Here is a 22,527-nt window from a genome sequence, read left to right as displayed (position 1 = left end):
AAGGAAGGGCAGGGGGTACCCTGAGCCCAACACAAGAAATAACAAAAGAATTCACACTTAAAAACCCTCCCCCAAAAAAGTGAGGCTGGCCATACAATCTAATGTATATTGAGATGGCCCGACTTTCCCCTTTAGGGGGAGAAAGTTTTGGAAATTCTAGAATTTATCCTGTACGATTCCTTTGTTTCATCCAGAGATAAGCGTGTCCAGGGCGTGTGGCAGCCACTTATCCCCTATTGGAATAATATGTATTCTCGGATAAGCTGTGCTGGGGAAGTCAACATCAATGTATGTGCTCCACTCTCAGCTTCAGATGGGATTAGACCTCATGGGCAATGTTGTTGCTGGACCAACTGGTGGATCAGTCCAATTCTGGAAATCAATTTGCAGCAGTTTTTCGGTTTCAATAATTGTATTAGTTGCATGAAAACTTCTATAAATCCACATTTCAGTTCTACTCGCAGGTAGAAGTTATTGGTATTACGTATGAACAGGAGATTCACGTAACAATTTTTCTGATATGTATAGGTAGAAATACCAAAAAATAAAAAGTATAAGAAATAAAATCTGTTTCATTTGTTTGTATATGTAAACGTTTCCAAGGAATTTATTTGCATCTGAGTTTCACCCGATAGTTTTCACGGACCCATTCACTTTAGCGGGTAAATCGGGTCCATTTTCACAGACCCGACTCTCCGATTCGTGGAAAGATAGGACATGTCCTATCTTTCCATGGATCACGGATGGGACTCGGGCGGCGCAGACGGTCGTGTGCATTAGGCTTGAAGGGTAACTAAACTTTCAACAAACTTCTGACATAGTGACATGTCAGGAGTTTTGATCAGTGGGGGTCCGAGAACTGAGAACCCCACCGATCGCTAGAATGAAGCGGCAGAAGAGCTCGGGTGAGCGCTTCTGATTGGCTTTTCTCGGAAAGCCTATGTGGCGGTGTACGGACTCAATGGAAAGTCTATGATCGTTGCATGTCCGACACCCAAACTCCACAACGATCAGCCGCTCCGGCTGCCTCCGGGCATCGTATGTTTTGAACGGTATGCAGTAGTTGGAGCCGGAAGCAGACGACTCCGACCACTGCAGAGTTCTGCAGAACTGAGGCTCTGCTCCTATTCATTTGAATACAGTACTGCAGCCCGGCTGCTATTCCGTGATTAGAGCCATACGCTTCCGGCATGGACGTCCGGTGTCTGGAGACAGTCGATGCAGCTGATCGGTGCAGGGTCCGGGTGTCGGACCCCCACCGATCATATACTGATGACCTATCCTGCAGATAGGTCATCAGATATCTGGTCGTGGAAGACCCCTTTTTAAGTAAATATATAACGGACCCAGACATCACAAGGCTAGATGCAGGTATATCGTCCATAGATGATTTATATATAACACTCTATGTTACTTCTCTGAACCCTCAAATAAATACAACTTGAATAAAACACAGTTCTACAACTTTCTACAGATAAGAAATATATCATATCCACTAATCTCTCCACCAAACATGTTGGTACATTCCTAAATAACCAAATAAAGATGTAACAAGGTAGAAGGACCTTTTACCAAATCGGTTCCCAACCATCAAACATTGAACTTCAATCCCACATCTCTAAGGCCCTGTTCACACTGAGTTTTTTGCAGGATGAAAATTCTGCCTCAAAATTCCGTTTGCGATTTTGATGCAGATTTTGACCTGCCTGCACGCCGTTTGCCATGATTTTCCCTGCGTTTTTAGCTCGCGCCCATTGAGTGCTACGGGCAAAAAACGCCGCAAAATACGCTTTCTCTGCCTCCCATTGATGTCAATGGGAGGTCAGAGGCGTAAACACCCGAAGATAGGGCATGACGCTTCTCTTTACCTCGAGATGGTTTTTATGCTTGCGGTAAAAAAACGCTTCCGCCTCCCATTGAAATCAATGGGAGGCATTTTTGGCAGTTTTTGGGCGCGGTTTCCGACGCGGTTTCCGCATCAAAAAAACGTGTCATAGAACTCCGTGTGAACAGGGCCTAAATGGTACAAAGATTTAAACAAACAATTCTCGCAAACGCAATGGATGAAAACTTTCTCTATATCTGTCAAATCCATCATGAACTATACTAGAAAACATTATATAGATGGTATTACACGCTATATAAGCTTCCTAAAATACATGCAGCAGTTTTTCAATCTGTTCTTTGATAGGATCCAAATTTCCGTATTTATCAAATATATTTATATGTAGATTTTATACCGTTTTTGGGTCATATAAAAATGTAAAGACACAAGCGACTGTGAGCCGGGCCATCCTCCTCATATAATCATTGACAGTGGATAAACTAACAATGGCGCGGTTCATGTGACGGGACAGTTAATAAAGACATGATATATTTATCATTAACGGAGATGACAGGCAGCTAAACTCCTGGGATGAGGGTAACACAGGGCGTTCTGCGTGGGTTTTAAAATTGGATTAAGACCCATAAAAGCTTAATATATGAAACTATAATCCAAAATAACAAAGCATTATGCTCCTAATAATCACCCTGCAGGGGACATCAGCTTTATGGAGACCCTGAAAGGCAAATCTGCTTAGTTATGTAGCGACAATAGAACAGGGGATGTATTCCTGCAACTCCAAGCAGAGCCATGTTAGGTAAGGGTTAATGCATAAACAGCAAGAATAATGATCCCACTTGGTATAAAACAGTTGACGCTGCACAAATGACTCTCCGCTCTTTTAATCAACTATTGTAATGAGTCTGGTCAGTCGTCTTCTTCACGTATAGTATTGACCTGGTCAGCACCGTCAACAGTATTTTACAGTGCAGCCAGATCTCCACTCACTATTCTGCTGGTGGAGTCTCTGTGTACATACATTACATTACTAATCCTGTATTATACTCCAGAGCTGCACTCTCTATTCTGCTGGTGCAGTCACTGTGTACATACATTACATTACTTATCCTGTACTGATCCTGAGTTACATCCTGTATTATACTCCAGAGCTGCACTCACTATTCTGCTGGTGGAGTCACTGTGTACATACATTACTTATCCTGTACTGATCCTGAGTTATATCCTGTATTATACTCCAGGGCTGCACTCACTATTCAGCTGGTGGAATCACTGTGTGCATACATTACTTATCCTGTACTGATCCTGAGTTACATCCTGTATTATACTCTGGAGCTGCGCTCACTATTCTGCTGGTGGAATCACTGTGTGCATACATTACTTATCCTGTACTGATCCTGAGTTATATCCTGTATTATACTCCAGGGCTGCACTCACTATTCAGCTGGTGGAGTCACTGTGTGCATACATTACTTATCCTGTACTGATCCTGAGTTATATCCTGTATTATACTCCAGGGCTGCACTCACTATTCTGCTGGTGGAGTCAATGTGTACATACATTACATTACTTATCCTGTACTGATCCTGAGTTACATCCTGTATTATACTCCAGGGCTGCACTCACTATTCTGCTGGTGGAGTCACTGTGTACATACATTACATTACTTATCCTGTACTGATCCTGAGTTATATCCTGTATTACACTCCAGAGCTGCACTCACTATTCTGCTGGTGGAGTCACTGTGTACATACATTACATTACTTATCCTGTACTGATCCTGAGTTATATCCTGTATTATATTCCAGAGCTGCACTCACTATTCTGAGGTTGAGTCACTTTGTACATACATTACATTACTTATCCTGTACTGATCCTGAGTTACATCCTGTATTATACTCCAGAGCTGCACTCACTATTCTGCTGGTGGAGTCACTGTGTACATACATTACATTACTTATCCTGTACTGACCCTGAGTTACATCCTGTATTATACTCCAGAGCTGCACTCACTATTCTGCTGGTGGAGTCACTGTGTATATACATTACATTACTTATCCTGTACTGATCCTGAGTTATATCCCAGAGCTGCACTCACTATTCTGCTTTTAGTCACTGTGTATATACATTACATTACTTATCCTGTACTGATCCTGAGTTACATCCTGTATTATACTCCAGAGCTGCACTCACTATTCTGCTGGTGGAGTCACTGTGTACATACTTCACTTATCCTGTATTGATCCTTAGTTACAGTCTGTATTATACTCTAGAGCTGCAATCACATTTCCAGAGGCTTCAGAGCTGAAATCTCCCCAGCATTTCCTGCTTGTTTAGTCTGCACATAGCTTGCTCTGGGTATTCACACTCTAGGAGGTGATATATGTACTTCAGGCACTATACAGTAATTTAATGAAGGAAAGACTGCATTATGGGAGTGTGTCTGTCGACTGTTTGTAATTACAACCAGCAGCATTGTGAATGTTGCTCTGGAGTACAAGATAAGTAATGTAATGTATTTACAAGGTGACAACTTTCCAAGCAAAATAATTCTATATGTAAAATGTGAAAAGGTGTTTAAAGATGGACATATCCTTTAACTGTTCCCCTGTAGCACTGGGTTCTTCAGTGTAAATCTGACTTGGTGCGACAAGAGATCAGATCGTAACCCCATTTGATTGCAGGCTATTCTTGGCTATTCACGCGTGGCATTTTTGCAAATTTTTCCTTTTTTATCTACTGTACATAACCATAGGGTACCGTACAGGGTCTGTGCACGTGGCAATTCCGTGTCCAATAGACACTTAGGCCTACTTTAAGCTCAGTATAACAGATATACGGGTAAGTTCACACACGGCCGATATGTTGCAGAAATTTCTGTGACTGAAAATCAGTTTCATTCATCTAAATGGGGTCGTTTCTGCAGCAGATGCATGGATGACTGCAATTTCCAAATTTCTGCAACGAATCTGCCATGTATGAACTTACCCTACATGACAAAAAATAGTGCCCCCTAGTGGCTACAAAGGCCATCTCATAGGGGAGACACATTTGCCATTGCACCAGTGTTTATAAATATTCCTTAGTAAATGTTGCTGATTCATATTGGTTAGTGGGACGTTTTTCCATCCAGTCTGTCACGTAAACCATAGACCTCCGCTGAGCTCCAGTGCCGGGGGCAGAGGGTGTCAGCTGTGTTTTCTCATTTTGTAATGAGGGGTGGGGAGCAGTAATCTGCTAATTAGAGGGGTAAGGGTATGAATGATTATTATAATGTGATGAAATATGATAAGTAAGGGTTGTGTCACACTGTGCAGCATGTTAATTATAGGGGCCCATGCCACATAACCCACTGGGCATCTACCATGCTCCAATGATATCTTCTGTGCACCTTGCAATATATATATATGATGGGACAGGATCAAACAGGGCTTTAGCATTTGCATGAAGACACACAGATAACGCGTCTAAAAAGAATGAATTATAGGGTCAGTAATGAGAACATGGGATGTTGGAATGTTTTTCTCTACAGTTTACCATCAAAAATTTCTACCATGTAAATGGTCAATGGGTGAAAAACTTAATGTACACCACCGTTCAAAAGTTTGGGATCACCCAGACAATTTTGTGTTTTCCATGAAAACTCACACTTCTATTTATCAAATGAGTTGCAAAATGACTAGAAAATATAGTGAAGACATTGACAAGGTGAGAAATAATGATTTTTATTTGAAATAATAATTTTCTCCTTCAGACTTTGCTTTCGTCGCTCCATTTGCAGCAATTCCAGCATTGCAGACCTTTGGCATTCGAGCTGTTAATTTGCTGAGGTAATCGGGAGACATTTCCCCCCATGCTTCCTGAAACCCCTCCCACAAGTTGGATTGGCTTGATGGGCACTTCTTGCGTACCATACGGTCAAGCTGCTCCCACAACAGCTCTATGGGGTTGAGATCTGGTGACTGCGCTGGCCACTCCATTACAGATAGAATACCAGCTGCCGGCTTCTTCCCTAAATAGTTCTTGCATCATTTGGAGGTGCTTTGGGTCATTGTCCTGTTGTAGGATGAAATTGGCTCCAATCAAGCGCTGTCCACAGGGTATGGCATGGCGTTGCAAAATGGAGTGACAGCCTTCCTTATTCAAAATCCCTTTTACCTTGTACAAATCTCCCACTTTACCAGCACCAAAGCAACCCCAGACCATCACATTACCTCCACCATGCTTGACAGATGGCGTCAGGCACTCTTCCAGCATCTTTTCAGTTGTTCTGCGTCTCACAAATGTTCTTCTGTGTGATCCAAACACCTCAAACTTCGATTCGTCCATAACACTTTTTTCCAATCTTCCTCTGTCCAATGTCTGAGCTTTTGCCCATATTAATCTTTTCCTTTTATTAGCCAGTCTCAGATATGGCTTTTTCTTTGCCACTCTGCCCAGCATCCCGGAGTCGCCTCTTCACTGTAGACGTTGACACTGGCGTTTTGCGGGTACTATTTAATGAAGCTGCCAGTTGAGGACCTGTGAGGCGTCTATTTCTCAAACTAGAGACTCTAATGTACTTGTCTTGTTGCTCAGTTGTGCAGCGGGGCCTCCCACTTCTCTTTCTACTCTGGTTAGAGCCTGTTTGTGCTGTCCTCTGAAGGGAGTAGTACACACCGTTGTAGGAAATCTTCAGTTTCTTGGCAATTTCTCGCATGGAATAGCCTTCATTTCTAAGAACAAGAATAGACTGTCGAGTTTCACATGAAAGCTCTCTTTTTCTAGCAATTTTGAGAGTTTAATCAAACCCACAAATGTAATGCTCCAGATTCTCAACTAGCTCAAAGGAAGGTCAGTTGTATAGCTCCTCTAAACAGCAAAACTGTTTACAGCTGTGCTAACACAATTGCACAAGGGTTTTCAAGTGTTTTCTAATCATCCATTAGCCTTCTAACACAGTTAGCAAACACAATGTACCATTAGAACACTGGAGTGATGGTTGCTGGAAATGGGCCTCTATACACCTATGTAGATATTGCATTAAAAACCAGACGTTTGCAGCTAGAATAGTCATTTAGCACATTAACAATGTATAGAGTGGATTTCTGATTAATTTAATGTTATCTTCATTGAAAAAAAGTGTGCTTTTCTTGCAAAAATAAGGACATTTCTAAGTGACCCTAAACTTTTAAACGGTAGTGTATGTGCAGCACAGATACACTGTGTTAAGCCTAGTGCAGGGCCTGAGGGGCGGAGCATGACACAGGGATTCTAATTTTGGGGGCCTAGTGCAGGGCTTGAGGGGCGGAGCATGATACAGGGATTCTAATTTTGGGTGCCTAGTGAAGGACCTGAGGGTGGGGGAAATGACACAGGGATTCTGATTTCGGGTCCCCAGAGCAAGGCCTGAGGGGCGGAGCATGACACAGAAATTCTGATTGTGGGGTGCCTAAAGCAGGGCCTGAGGGTCGGAGAATGACACAGGGACTCTAATGTTGGGTGCCTAGTGCAGGGCCTGAGGGTCGGAGAACGACATAGGGATTCTGATTTTGGATCCCCAGTGCAGGGCCTGAGGGGCGTAGCATGACACAGGGATTCTGATTTGGTGCTCTTTGGATCCGTTTGTCATGTACCACCCCCTCTAGCCCTACACTAGGTATAACACAGCCTATCAGTATTACTAGCAGTGTTCCTTTAAGGTCGTTCCCATCCTGAGGGTTTTGCTACAATGTACCAGTGTAGGTAAAATGTATCAGCCTTATGGTGGCTCCCTGGCAACAGGTAACAACAACAACATGAGATATCACTTGATTTCAAGGTTGCTGGGGGAAGGCACTGACAAGAGATATTGGGGCATAAATTTTACGAAATGCGCCCAAAATGACTATATTTAAAATAGGCATGCTCCATTCTTAATCTTGCTCACGTTTGTCAAAATTAAAAATCTATGCATTAAAGGGGTGTTGCAAATAACTCGCAATGGTTGCGAATCTCTGCAATTTGCGTCAAAATATCCAAACTTCTCACCCTTTATAACAGGACGATCTTACAATTCTATGCTACACGAGCCCCATCGTCTCCCTGACGTAGGGTTTGTTTATTACACCAAATCTGAGTGTTTAGTCGCTGCTGTGCCGGAGCTATTACACAATCAAGACTCAAACATAAAGTCGTTTTCTGCAGCAATTTGGAAAATTAAATCTCTCTTAGCAACCAGCCATATTGCAGCGTGCAAACTTTTGAACTTGAGTTAATGTGATTACATTTCATTATGGGTTTTAATAATATCCGCCAATTAACAAAGGGCCGTTTATCACCCGTCTCTAAGCTCCCTGATGGGTTTAGGCGCACAAGCCCGGGCTAAACCTTCCCGCCACAGGCCACTCTCGCACAACAAGGAGACTGATCATGTTAGGGGTCCCCATGGGCCAAGTAGAGAATCCGGCACCGCAATTACCAGGACTTTTATAAAAGACAGGGACGTGTCGGAGGAAAATGAATATTCATGCAAAGGGCTTTGAAAGAAATGGGATGAGAAATTCTGCAGCACGCTGGGAAAATGCAAAATGTGACATTGGATAATCAAGAACACTTGTGATGACCTACAGTGCAAAATTTGTGAGGGTGCAAATGCCCAGGTAGGGCTCATGCACACAAATGCACAGACCCTAAATGGTGGCATATAAGGGCACTCCACATGATGTAGCGTATTCTTCCCTATTGGTAATGGACCTCACACATATATTTGGACAGGTAGAAAGCTTGCAAGTATGTGCTTGCCAGCCAGTAATGCTTATGACCTCCTCTTCCTGTTGTAACTGGGTACAGGAAGTAGTTAGGTTACAGCAGCCATTTTGAGCTCCTATGGAGTTATTATTTGGTCACAGGGTCACCCAGGCTCCAGAGAAACGAATAGTCCCTGCTCTCTCCTCCCTTCCACTTTCTGTGGCACTTCCTGTCAAGAGTTAAATGTAGCGCCTAATCAATGGCAGCCTGGAAGTAAGCAGCAAGAATGAACAGGTAAGGCATTAGATTTTTTTTCTCCGGTAAACCAGGGGGGGGGGGGGCAGTTGTAGCAGTCACACTCGGCCACATAAAAAGACACTAGTATTATGAATGCGGAGTATTATGCACTGCGTGGCTTCAAGTTACGCCTCTGATAACACCATAGCTCCAAGGGCTTTGCTAGGGAGGGAGGGCTACCGGGACATGTGCCCCGGGTAGTGGATGACAAAGGGGTGCCAACAAGGGACTTTGCATTGGCCAGGGTATTTACGTGCAAGGCTCAAGCAGCAATCGGGACCTTTGCCCGGGTGAAGGAAAGCCTCGCTACGGCTCTGCATAGTCCGCACAGGAAGTTTTAAAGCAGTAACGTGTTGGATATGGGTTGGTATATTATACCCCCTGTCCATATGATGTGAGGTTTTAATCCGCAATAGTAGAAGTATAAGGTAACCCACACACAGGGAGTGGATTTGATGAGCCTCTTACCACTTGAGGTGCCCAGCGGAATCAAGTTTGTCTTGGTTGCTGTGCCAGGCTGAACGCTGGCACACTCTGATGTGTATTTACACCTCCTTTCCCTTTTGAAAACTCAAATGCAATCCTCCTTTAATAAGCAAGAATTATAATTGCCAGGGCAGATCAAAGGGAGAACCCATAATCAAAAATCCTTCAAAGGAACGGTTTATCATCCGTTATTTACAACGAAATGTCGCATTAGAGAGAATGTAATTGCATATGCAGGAGATTATACTCCCCCTCTTCTGTCTGCCAGCGATGGAGGCTCCGCCACTGAAGGGTTAATCAGATAATACTCCCTTATGAATGTTCCTTTTTTATTCTGTTGATGGATTATTATAGAAAAACACAGATCCATCTGCTGCTGGAGTCAGGAGTATTTTTACATTTATTAGACGGTGGCTGGTGACGGAAACAGACCTGAGATTCTCATCTTCCGATATAATACGTGTAACGGATCTGGACGTTAGACGCCGGATCTTGGCGTTCACAAGTTCAAGACGAAGCCCTCTAGTGTTTTATCCCCGGGGGTGATTTATAAGCGTACACAGGCTCCATGTTGCTGGGAACCTATTTTATATCTCGCAACACGGAATAGAGATTATAAAATATTACCCGAGTTATATCGGCTTCTGGGAAAGCTGGGTGAAAACCAATATGGCTGCCACTACACCTTCCATAGGTTTGTCAGCCATCTTTTTCACACTCCTGAATGGCAAAGGTGCCTATTTATCCAATGATACATCCACTATTCGGGTACCAGTGTTTAAATAGAGACATTCTGGACTCTGGGAAAGTGTGGTGGCTATTTCGATTTGATTTGATCGCCTGATCTAGTCATTAGGACCCCCTCTTCCAGACGCGACGTCACTTATGGCTTAAAGGGAAAGCTTTTCGCAATCACCTCTCACACTTCAAAGGTTTATTCACTACTTCATAGCTCATTTTGTCAAGTCATCTGAAGTGGGTGATGGGGTTGTCATGCCTCAGACCCACCCAGGGGGGGCCGAGATAGTAGTCGCCTCTGGTGCCTGAGGGGGCCCAAAGTCCCCTCTACCACATAAGAAAACACCAGTATTATAAATGACACATGGTTGTTGACGGGCCCAGAGGGGCATTTGGGCCCAGGATCTTCCAAGTTATGCCTCTGGACCCACCATATGCCACCGCAATTACTAGAGCCCTGCACTAGATACCCAATAATTGCCTTATTTTTAGATGGCCAGAGACAAGGGAGTCCATACCATATAGGCAGACCATGTGGTGATGTAGGGGCCCTTGGGGAGAGGGGGCCAAGCCCTGATTTGCCCCATCCCTTTTACTACTGGGTGGCGAGAACATGTGCAGGACTCCCCTCTCCAATAGAACTGAATTGTTAGCAAACAAGGGTGCGGAGGGAGAAACAAAAACGAGGCCCTTCTGTAAAACCCAGTATCATAATGGGGGACCCATCTTGACCTTTGCTATGGAGCCCCCTCTCTTTTATGTACGCCACTGGCCAGAGATGACAGGATTGAGGTTTTCTGGCTTCGAGAACGATGATTATGATTCTATAGATGGGTCCATATCATCCCTCACCTTCTATTATTTTAATATAATATTGCAAACCCAAAAATTTGGTTCTAGCATTGACAGTCGCAGCGTAGTCCACGCGGCCCAAACACCCTTATCTAAAAATCTGCAAACACCACCATCTTGCTTCAGAAACTCATGTAATTTGGCGTGACTCTTGGCACACTTTTGCAAATTGGAGCAACCAAAAAGAAATGTTTCACCCTGGGTTTGGCATTTGCATAAATAATCATACCCTAAAAAATGAAAAATAGTCATGCCCAGCATAAAATTTAGGCAATCATGAGTTAAAAGCTATGGTACAGACACGGCTAGACCATATTAACACTTCTTCATGACAGGAAGTTGGCGTGTCGAGCTTTGGCACAATCCTGGGATCCCTGGCAGCCCTGCCAAGCGATGTCAGTTTAGTAAATATAGAAAAGGAACAGTGCCAGCAGGAAGATCCTCCTTGTTGGATGGTGAACGGTTGGTATCTGAATGCCGCCTGTGCAGTGCGGTTTGGCTGGGAGACAAGCACCACCGATGTCAATGCTAATATACCCGCTCCATAGAGTCCTCCACCATCTGTTAGACCATCTCTGATTATTTTTCCACTGTATCATTTAGAACTTCAGATCTAGGGCTGGCGACTTCATTTCAAGGCTTAGAGATTGACATCAAATCCGCCTAATTTCTCCAGACATTTTGCAAAAAATTCTACCATTGAATCAGAAGCTTCTGGTGCAAAAATAATCATCATTCCAATGTATGAAAAGCTCAAACTGAACGCGGAGTGCAATGCAAACAGGACTAGTTTTTCTTAGGTTACATGGAGCATAGAGGGCCCGATAGCAAAAAACGACCAGTATGGGGCCCGTTTTGGTGCTGGTTCTGGTCATCGCACTTCAATATCCCAGGAAAAGACCACCTACCCATCCCTTTTAAGAGAGAAAAGTGGGTACATTTTTGACCGTTGCCCCCTCGCTAGTTCACCAACACTGCAGTGATTATAAGGGTATGTTCACACGTAGTCAACAAAAACGTCTGAAAATCCAGAGCTGTTTTCAAGGGAAAACAGACCCTGCTTTTCAGACGTTTTTTTACCAACTCGCATTTTTCGCGCCGTTTTTCGCGCCGTTTTCGCGGCGTTTTTTACGTCCGTTTTTGGAGCTGTTTTCATTGGAGTCTATAAGAAAACAGCTCCAAAAACGTCCAAAGAAGTGTCCTGCACTTCTTTTGACGAGGCTGTATTTTTACGCGTCGTCGTTTGACAGCTGTCAAACGACGACGCGTAAATAACAGGTCGTCTGCACAGTACGTCGGCAAACCCATTCAAATGAATGGGCAGATGTTTGCCGACGTATTGGAGCCGTATTTTCAGACGTAAAACGAGGCATAATACGCCTCGTATACGTCTGAAATTTGGCCGTGTGAACATACCCTAAAGAGGGGGAATCGTATACCAATAGCACAGGGGAATGGGGCCCCTCTTCTCCTGGGCCCCTTAGCCGCTATAGATTATCTGCCACAGAGGGAAACTTTAATCACATATGTCCCTCAATGACTAGGGAGCTCCTGCCACAGGTAAAGCTGGCGTAAGATGACAGCCTTGGTTGGGTGACTGGCATGGTGCAGGAATCTTTTTAGGTGTGCATTGACCGATACATTGAGCGATACACATTGTACAACCATGAAGGGCGGCACACAACCTGAGCCGGTAGGGAGGCTGCAGGCCCAGGATATAGTCCAATGGAAGTACTGTATGGCATGAACCTAAAGGCTATGACCCTGAGAATCAGATCTCCGGACCCTTAAGGTATCCATACACACTAGAGGAAAGTCAGCAGAACCGGCCAATGTTGACGGGATCGGCCAACTATCTAATGTATACACATTAGATAGTCGGCCGATCCCGTCAACATTGGCCGATTCCGTCAACATTGGCCGATTCTGCTGACTTTCCCCTAGTGAGTATGCAAGGGGTGTCCTGACTATCCCCCAGATGGCAGATGTTTGGGGAAAGTAGGATCGGGAATGTTGGATTTCGACATGAACGATCATTTGTGACCACAGGAGATAAACCGCTGCAAGAGGGGCCAGACAGCAGCTTATTCCCCTCTCCCCAATGTAAACACATGCACGATGAGCCAAGTCAAGGCCTCATGTGTATGGGGGATTTGGGAAGAATAACACCTGACTGATATGTATCTAGGAGATTTACAGGCTGGATGTTCCTAAAAGTTACTTCAGCTCACAAAAAGTTTCTAAAAATATAAAAACAACGTCTAAGACGAGTAAAATCAGAGTTTATATTAAGACCGAGTGCAAGGAAGTCACGTGAAAGTAGCTGCAGCCTTTCCTTTAATCTGCACACCGACATTTACCTATAGAAATTCAGTCCCGGCAGCGGTGATTATAAGGGTATATTCACACGGCTTATTTTCTGACGTTTTTCGGGATGTAAAGTCGTAAGCAGCTCTGTATTTTCAGACGTTTTTAGCTAAGCGTGTGAACATAGCCCAAGAGGAGTGGTCTGTCATTTCCTCTGCAATGTAATTATAAGGCTACGTTCACACGGCGGATTTTGCTTGGCGGGTCCCATCAGCAGTAAGATTCCTACTCCCATTCACTTCGATGGGAGGTTTTGGGCGGAATCCTCCCGAAGATCGGGCACAACACTTCTGTTGTCCGCCAGCTGAAATAATCAGCCAGCGGGAAAAATAAGCGTTCGCCTTCCATTGCAATGAATAGGAAGCAGAATTTTGCGGCGGAATCCAAAAATCCCGCCGTGTGAACAGGGCCTAGACGTCTGGAGCTCAATAGTTACAAGACAACCATAGAAAGTAGAAAAAGTAAAAGATTTCTACAAGTCAAATCTGCCTGTTTATGCAGTGATATATACATTGCCCTGTCCCTAATTTTACTAGCAGACTTGCCATTCTGGACTCTGGGGAAGCTGGGTGACAACCTCTGTGAAAGTTGTAAAGCAAGACATATTGATTGTTACCCAACTTTCCTAGAAATAGATACAAATGAGAAATGTCTGAATTAAAACTTATAACCATTGTAAGATTTCTGTCCCACTATAAAGTACATTGTGTGGTTGTACATGCAGGTTGTATGAGATTAGAAAAACTTCTGCTTTCTTCCAGAAACAGCGCCACTCTTGTCCATAGGCTGTGTCTGGTATTGCAGTTTTTATTCACTTTATGGTGCAATACCAGACACAGCCTATGGATAAGAGTGGCGCTGTTTCTGGAAGAAAGAAGTCATTTATCTCTAATATAGACTAATAAGCAACGATATTTTCTCTAGAAACTGGTGGTTGGTCAATTAAGGTTTAACGGATATGTTCAGAGTAATAAAAGTGACAACCGGTTTCCCGTCTTTACTAACTATTTCACATCTTCCAACACCGTTGGACAGTCGATTGGTTACCATTAAGAAAAACCCAAGTAATTGGCATATTAGATGCTTTCCCTTCAAGGGTGTGATGACTTAATTCACGAAACCGTCTACAATGATTCATGTGGAGCTTGTTAGCAAAGGGGTTTTCCAATAATTCTGTAACAAATTAAGTCACTTCAAAGTAAGCGCTGCGGAACCCAGACAGGAAAGAATTAAATCTCAATTTCATTGCAAACTCTTCACTGCAAAATTGTAAATGCAAATTCTTTTTCTTGACAAGTTTTTTTTTACTATAATTTTAACCAGATTGGTGGGGAGTAAAGGGGTGATGTGTGAAATGATAACATGAAAGAAGTGCCGGCCCTGGACATGTCTTATCAAGAATGATTCAATGCTATAAAATATCAACTCTTCAGAGGGCAGTATTATAGTAATTATATTCTTGTATATAGGGAGCAGTATTATAGTAGTTATATTCTTGTACATAGAGGGCAGTATTATAGTAGATATATTCTTGTATATAGGAGGCAGTATTATAGTAGTTATAGTCTTGTATATAGGGAGCAGTATTATAGTAGTTATAGTCTTGTATATAGGGAGCAGTATTATAGTAGTTATTCTTGTATATAGGGAGCAGTATTATAGTAGTTATATTCTTGTATATAGGGAGCAGTATTATAGTAGTTATATTCTTGTATAGAGGGGCAGTATTATAGTAGTTATATTCCTGTATATAGGGGGCAGTATTATAGTAGTTATATTCTTGTATATAGGAGCAGTATTATAGTAGTTATATTCTTGTATATAGGGGCAGTATTATAGTAGTTATATTCTTGTATATAGGGGCAGTATTATACCAGTTATATTCTTGTATATAGGGGGCAGTATTATAGTAGTTATATTCTTGTATATAGAAGGCAGTATTATAGTAGTTATATTCTTGTACATAGGGGGCAGTATTATAGTAGTTCTATTCTTGTATATAGGGGGCAGTATTATAGTAGTTATATTCTTGTATATAGGAGCAGTATTATAATAGTTATATTCTTGTATATAGGGGCAGTATTATAGTAGTTATATTCTTGTATATAGGGGGCAGTATTATAGTAATTATATTCTTGTATATAGGGAGCAGTATTATAGTAGTTATATTCTTGTATAGAGGGGCAGTATTATAGTAGTTATATTCCTGTATATAGGGGCAGTATTATAGTAATTATATTCTTGTATATAGGGAGCAGTATTATAGTAGTTATATTCTTGTATATAGTGGGCAGTATTATAGTAGTTATATTCTTGTATATAGGGGGCAGTATTATAGTAGTTATATTCTTGTATATAGGAGCAGTATTATAGTAGTTATATTCTTGTATATAGGGGCAGTATTAGGGCGGGTTCACACGTGGCGGAATTTCACTTAAATTCCGCTGCGGACACTCCGCAGCGTTAATCCGCAGCGGAGCCGTTTCTCCATTGACTTTCACTTTAATTTAGCAGTGTTCGTTTACACGATGCGTACAATTCCGCTGCGGAGCATAGGCTGCGGAGCGGAATGTGGTGTCCGCAGCATGCTCTGTCTGTTGCGGAGCAGTGGCGGACTGGTTGCGGACTCATTGCGGAAGTTCTCCATTCACTTCAATGGAGAATCGAAATTCCGCAATGAAGTCCGCAGATGTTATGTGTGGTGCGGAGCGTAACTTGACATTTCTTCATTCTGGCTGGACCTATGTATTTCTAGGTCTACAGCCAGACTGAGGAAGTCAATGGGGCTCCCGTAATGACGGGAGCATTGCTAGGAGACGTCTGTAAATAGTCACTGTCCAGGGTGCTGAAAGAGTTAAGCGATCGGCAGTAACTGTTTCTGCACCCTGGACAGTGACTACCGATCTCAATATACATGTATCTGTAAAAAAATATATAAGTTCATACTTACCGAGAACTCCCTGCGTCTGTCTCCAGTCCGGCCTCCCAGGATGACGTTTGAGTCTAAGTGACGGCTGCAGCCAATCACAGGCCAAGCACAGGCTGCAGCGGTCACATGGACTGGCGCGTCATCCAGGGAGGTCGGGCTGGATGCCGAAAGAGGGACGCGTCACCAAGACAACGGCCGGTAAGTATGAAAATCGTTTACTTTCACTAGGGAAAGTGCTGTCCCTTCTCTCTATCCTGCACTGATAGGGAGAAGGGAAGCACTTTTCCCGCAGTCCGCAGCAGCTAGTCCGCATCAATGTACTGCACATTTTGTGCAGATCCGCAGCAGAATCTGCAACGCAGATTCTGTGCGGCATTGATGCGGACAGTTGCGGAGGAAATCCGCCACGTGTGGTCATGCCCTTATAGTAGTTATATTCTTGTATGTAGGGGCAGTATTATAGTAATTATATTCTTGTATATAGGAAGCAGTATTATAGTAGTTATATTCTTGTACATAGGGGGCAGTATTCTAGTAGTTATATTCTTGTATATAGGAGCAGTATTATAGTAATTATATTCTTGTATATAGGGAGCAGTATTATAGTAGTTATATTCTTGTATATAGGGGACAGTATTATAGTAGTTATATTCTTTTATATAGGGGCAGTATTATAGTAGTTATACTCTTGTATATAGGGGGCAGTATTATAGTAGTTATATTCTTGTATATAGGAGCAGTATTATAGTAGTTATATTCTTGTATATAGGGGGCAGTATTATAGTAGTTATATTCTTGTATATAGGAGCAGTATTATAGTAGTTATATTCTTGTACATAGGGGCGGTATTATAGTAGTTATACTCTTGTATATAGGAGCAGTATTATAGTAGTTATATTCTTGTATATAGGGGGCAGTATTATAGTAGTTATATTCTTGTATATAGGGGGCAGTATTATAGTAGTTATATTCTTGTATATAGGGTACAGTATTATAGTAATAATATTCTTGTATATAGGGTTCAGTATTATAGTAGTTATATTCTTGTATATAGGGGGCAGTATTATAGTAGTTATATTCTTGTATATAGGGAGCAGTATTATAGTAGTTATATTCTTGTATATAGGGGGCAGTATTATAGTAGTTATATTCTTGTATATAGGGGCAGTATTATAGAAGTTATATTCCTGTATATAGGGGGTAGTATTATAGTAGTTATATTCTTGTATATAGGAGCAGTATTATAGTAGTTATATTCTTGTATATAGGGGGCAGTATTATAGTAGTTATATTCTTGTATATAGGAGGCAGCATTATAGTAGTTATATTCTTGTATATAGGGGGCAGTATTATAGTAGTTATATTCTTGTATATAGGGGCAGTATTATAGTAGTTATATTCTTGTATATAGGGGGCAGTATTATAGTAGTTATATTCTTGTATATAGGGGCAGTATTATAGTAGTTATATTCTTGTATATAGGGGCAGTATTATAGTAGTTATATTCTTGTATATAGGGGGCAGTATTATAGTAGTTATATTCTTGTATATAGGAGCAGTATTATAGTAGTTATATTCTTGTATATAGGGGGGAGTATTATAGTAGTTATATTCTGGTATACAGGGGGCAGTATTATAGTAGTTATATTCTTGTATATAGGAGCAGTATTATAGTAGTTATATTCTTGTATATAGGAGCAGTATTATAGTAGTTATATTCTTGTATATAGGGAGCAGTATTATAGTAGTTATATTCTTGTATATAGGGGGCAGTATTATAGTAGTTATATTCTTGTATATAGGAGCAGTATTATAGTAGTTATATTCTTGTATATAGGGGGCAGTATTATAGTAGTTATATTCTGGTATACAGGGGGCAGTATTATAGTAGTTATATTCTTGTATATAGGAGCAGTATTATAGTAGTTATATTCTTGTATATACGAGCAATATTATAGTAGTTATATTCTTGTATATAGGGGGCAGTATTATAGTAGTTATATTCTTGTATGTAGGAGCAGTATTATAGTAGTTATATTCTTGTACATAGGGGCAGTATTATAGTAGTTATATTCTTGTATATAGGGGGCAGTATTATAGTAGTTATATTCTTGTATATAGGAGACAGTATTATAGTAGTTATATTCTTGTATATAGGAGCAGTATTATAGTAGTTATATTCTTGTATATAGGGGGCAGTATTATAGTAGTTATATTCTTGTATATAGGAGCAGTATTATAGTAGTTATATTCTTGTATATACGAGCAATATTATAGTAGTTATATTCTTGTATATAGGGGGCAGTATTATAGTAGTTATATTCTTGTATATAGGGGCAATATTATAGTAGTTATATACTTGTCCATAGGGAGAAAGCTCCTATCCAGGGATTAAAATATGATCTGTTCTCCACCCTATGAGATATGATTAGAGCAACAGAATTATAAAAAATATTTGGCAAAATCCACTATATCACAGATTATAAAGCAACAAGAGCCATTAGTTTGCAGTGATGGGTTAAAAACAGCTGGACGGACTGAGCTTTCATTTTAATTGATTACAAGAATTAGATTCCCGACAGTTTGCTGCGCTAGACGATGCAGGTTGAAAATAACTCTTGCCAACTAAATTGCATGGTAACGTAAAACTGATGGCATTTTACTTAGCAACATAAACTGGACTTACAATACCAGCAAATTATTTTACCGGCTTCCCATTGGCACTCTGAAGGAATAAATGTTATTTCCAAAAGTTTAACCCCTTTAGCTCTGGAATTGCAGATGGGCACTTACCGTGGTCATGGGAAAAGACAAGGAAGTTTAGGCCGGACAAAATCTGTGCCAGATCATCATATCGGCAGCAGTGCTCCCCGGCACCGTGAACCACAAATACCAACGCCCTGTTTTTAAAACAGAAAATGGGAACCAGGTAAATAATGAAATGCAAATCATCTATAATAATACATGTACTAAATGTATTGGTCCTGATATCCCCTAACATTCATAATGCAGAGGGTGAGTACCATCGGCACCACCTAAGAGACCATGTGAGGACCCAGTATGGCAGAACATGGGGTACCTATGGGTCTGTATTATGGAATCTGTGTTGTTGTATCATGCCTATTTGAGAACCCCTCCGTAATACTATATGTAATGAAGCCTGATAGCTATAAGCCCATAGATGTATCCCACAGTATGGGTCAAAAGATTTTTATGGGTTCCGTATAACGGAGGGTCACAACATAGATCCCATAATACGGCCATGGGCACCATTAGTTGGTTGAAGACTCCACCCAAAAAAACACAACGCAAATCCAATGTAGACCATTAATAAGTAACAAGTTGTGTCAAGAGATTCTCCGAACATTATTGCATTCAATAGTGCACATAAAAACAAATTGGCTATAATTTTGCAACAAAAAAAAAAGGGGACTAAGGTAAATCAGAAAAACCCTGTCAGAGTTTTCCAAGAATTATACCCTTTCCACCTTATAATCCCGCCAATAAAGGGGTAGTCTAACCTCGACAACCCCTTTTTCAATTGAAGCCGGCCCAGCGGTCAGCTTATCTTTGGGTGTCTGGCCATTGGCTATACATTGGAAATGTAGTATTACATGCGGCCACTCAAATGAATACATGACCATGTAATAGACAGACAGGCCAGGTTCGCCAGAGCAAGCTGGAAAAGGGATGCGGAGATGAGACCACCCCTTTAAATCCAAATTTTGCAAAAAAAAGTTGAATAGACAGTCTTCCACTTCCACAAGAAAGCCCAGCCGGCCACAAATATCGCCCTCAACATTCTTTGAGTTACTCTCCCGACGTGTACAACTCTACAAAACATGTGCATGTCCCTTTTAATTGTAGTATAAACTTTTTGGTTATCATTGCCCACGCAAGTTATACTATCTATAAGGACTAATAGGTTGTTTGTGAATTAATCCCAAAAAAGTGACGGAACCGGGCAGCAAGTGATTGGCGCCAGTCATTTAAGAGTGGTCTGAAGTTGATCTTCTCATTGACCCCGTTGGGGTAAGGCTCCGTTATGGCGTCCATACTCGGGCTCACCAAGCCTGGGCCGGTACCGTTGTATTCAGGACCATGAAAACATCGTTAATTCAGTTGAACTGAAATATTTTCTTTGCATCATCCTGACCCCGCAGGCAAAGTGCAATTTTGAGGTTGGGAAATTCCACCCTACAAGGAACAGATGTGTTTTTGATACTGGAAAAATATACACAGCTCTAATTTTCCGGTGGAAAAAAAGTTGCATCTCACGTCCCTTCCGTCATGTACTAGAACACATCAACACCCATTTATAAGTAGCAGATGTCCAGCCTTTGACCCTTCACACCACCATAGTTAACCTCTACATTGCCAGGGGGCTGACGCATCAAATAAATCCATTATGGTTTTGTTTGTTTTTTAAGCCAGCAGGAAGCACAGTTCTCCTCATCAAGCTATTAAGAAATGTTTCCAGCCAATTATGGTAAAAGTGGATGACAACCAATACGGCTGCCATCATAGAACAACATGACTGCCATTAAAGAACAATATGACGGTCACACAGCTTTCTGAAGCTCCTGAATAGCCAATCTACCTTGTCCTGTTGTGATAACCCCAATGTTGCTGCATTGTTAGGCTGGTTTTCCATTCAGAAGTCTAGTGGCAGCCATATATGTAGCCATCGATCTTCCCTAGAAATAGATATAGCTAAAAAAAATAACATTAAGGAGGGAAAAAAGAACCAATATACCAACCAAATTCATAGGTCTTGTTAGGGCATATGGGGAGGACCCCCAACAGGGACCCCCTTCTATGAGCTGGAGTGAGGAGTAGCAGCGGCTTTCGCAGACTCAGTTGAATGGCCAACATGTAATACCACATTTGTCCTGTAGTGGCCGCTGCAGAAGAACTAATCAGTGGTCGGCACAGTCGTCTCTGATGAGACAACCCCTTCCATTTGTGAATTTTTTCTATAGGCTCTGGCTTAAAGGAGACTTATCACATGCAGTGTCTTGTAATGCAGTTTTGAAATTGTAATTCTGACGAAGTGTAAAAATTGCTATCACATAATAACATATTTCAATATGTTATACAACATCATAGGAATACATTCGACGCGTGACTAGAATGTCCTGGAAATTTGTGGCAGGTTTAAATAGACGCCTGGACCGAGCTCGAGTTTGGGGGTCACCGTTGAAGTATGTGATTTTTTTGTCTCGAGGAATTTTTCTTAGAAAATGAAACGCAATAAAAGCCGAATGGGAAATACAAATCCCTTTCTTCCATCTGCGTTGGGAATGAATGCAGAAGCCAATTGAACGCAGGTGGTAAATGAACGTTGCACAGTAGAGTGTTTAAAGCTGCATCACAATGGCACGCTCCCTAATCTGACAGCTCCACAATGCAATTTAAACATCCATATTGATTTATCCAGCAGCCGGTGAACTACGACGGAGACGTGTGCTATGAATGACTGCCATACAGGCTTAACCCCATAAATGCCGGATTTCTTCGACACCTACTTTTGCAGAATAGCGACATAAGCCATAGACATTGCCAATGTGACATGTTCTTTACCAACTGATTTCATCACCATTTTTGCAATTTACATTCTTCTACAAACATCCCCCATTTGCAGCCATATATAGAAATCCTTTTATTCCTCAAAGCCTTCATTATGTTTCTTGTCCCTAGAACCCTTCCTCATTGACAATCACATATTGGGGTTTCCAAGTGCCCAAAGTATTTAGTATTTCTGTAGTGGATGTGCCCTTGTGCCCTAGAGCCCACCTTCATTTCTGCCCACAATCAAAAATCCACTCATTTTCCAAGGGAGGTCCCCAAAAAGCCTTCATTTCAATAAATACAAATTCTAAAGCCTCGTCCCAAGAACCTTACAGATCAGGATTCCCCTTATTCCCAAAGGGGTCCTTCCAGACAGCTGCCTATCCCCCTACATTGGATGCTCCCTTTAAACTTTTGCACCTAGATCCATATCCCCAAATTCTTAATGGCGAGCTCTCAATGCCCTTCAATCTTCCCATACTGAATGCTTACGTCACACTTTGGTCCCCAAAAGCTTCTGACACTTGCATCTACATCTCGGGAGTCGTTTTATTCCTAAAGGAGTTCCCCAAATAGCCTTCTATCTCCCTGCATTGGATGCTCCCTATAAACCATTGCACCTAGATCCATTTATCCAAATTCTCAGTGAAGAGAGCCCTAAATATCCTTCAGTCTTCCTGCACTGCATGGTAACTTCAAATCCTGGTCCCCTCCTTCATTTCAATCCACAAATAGG

At 41.7% G+C, this 22,527-nt stretch overlaps 1 protein-coding gene across 2 annotated transcripts in view; it reads right to left on the bottom strand.

The window, feature by feature from the left end:
* MGLL (monoglyceride lipase) overlaps positions 1–22,527 on the bottom strand; it is a 71,266-nt gene that overhangs the window by 25,412 nt on the left and 23,327 nt on the right. For both annotated transcript variants that reach the window (XM_075831788.1, XM_075831787.1), the window contains exon 3: positions 19,014–19,120. In XM_075831788.1, the coding sequence (XP_075687903.1) occupies positions 19,014–19,120 (107 nt within the window). The remainder of the gene's footprint in view (positions 1–19,013; positions 19,121–22,527) is intronic.

The sequence above is a fragment of the Rhinoderma darwinii genome, chromosome 7, assembly GCF_050947455.1.
Source record: "Rhinoderma darwinii isolate aRhiDar2 chromosome 7, aRhiDar2.hap1, whole genome shotgun sequence".
Taxonomy (NCBI): domain Eukaryota; kingdom Metazoa; phylum Chordata; class Amphibia; order Anura; family Rhinodermatidae; genus Rhinoderma; species Rhinoderma darwinii.
This window is presented reverse-complemented; position numbering and strand designations above follow the sequence as displayed.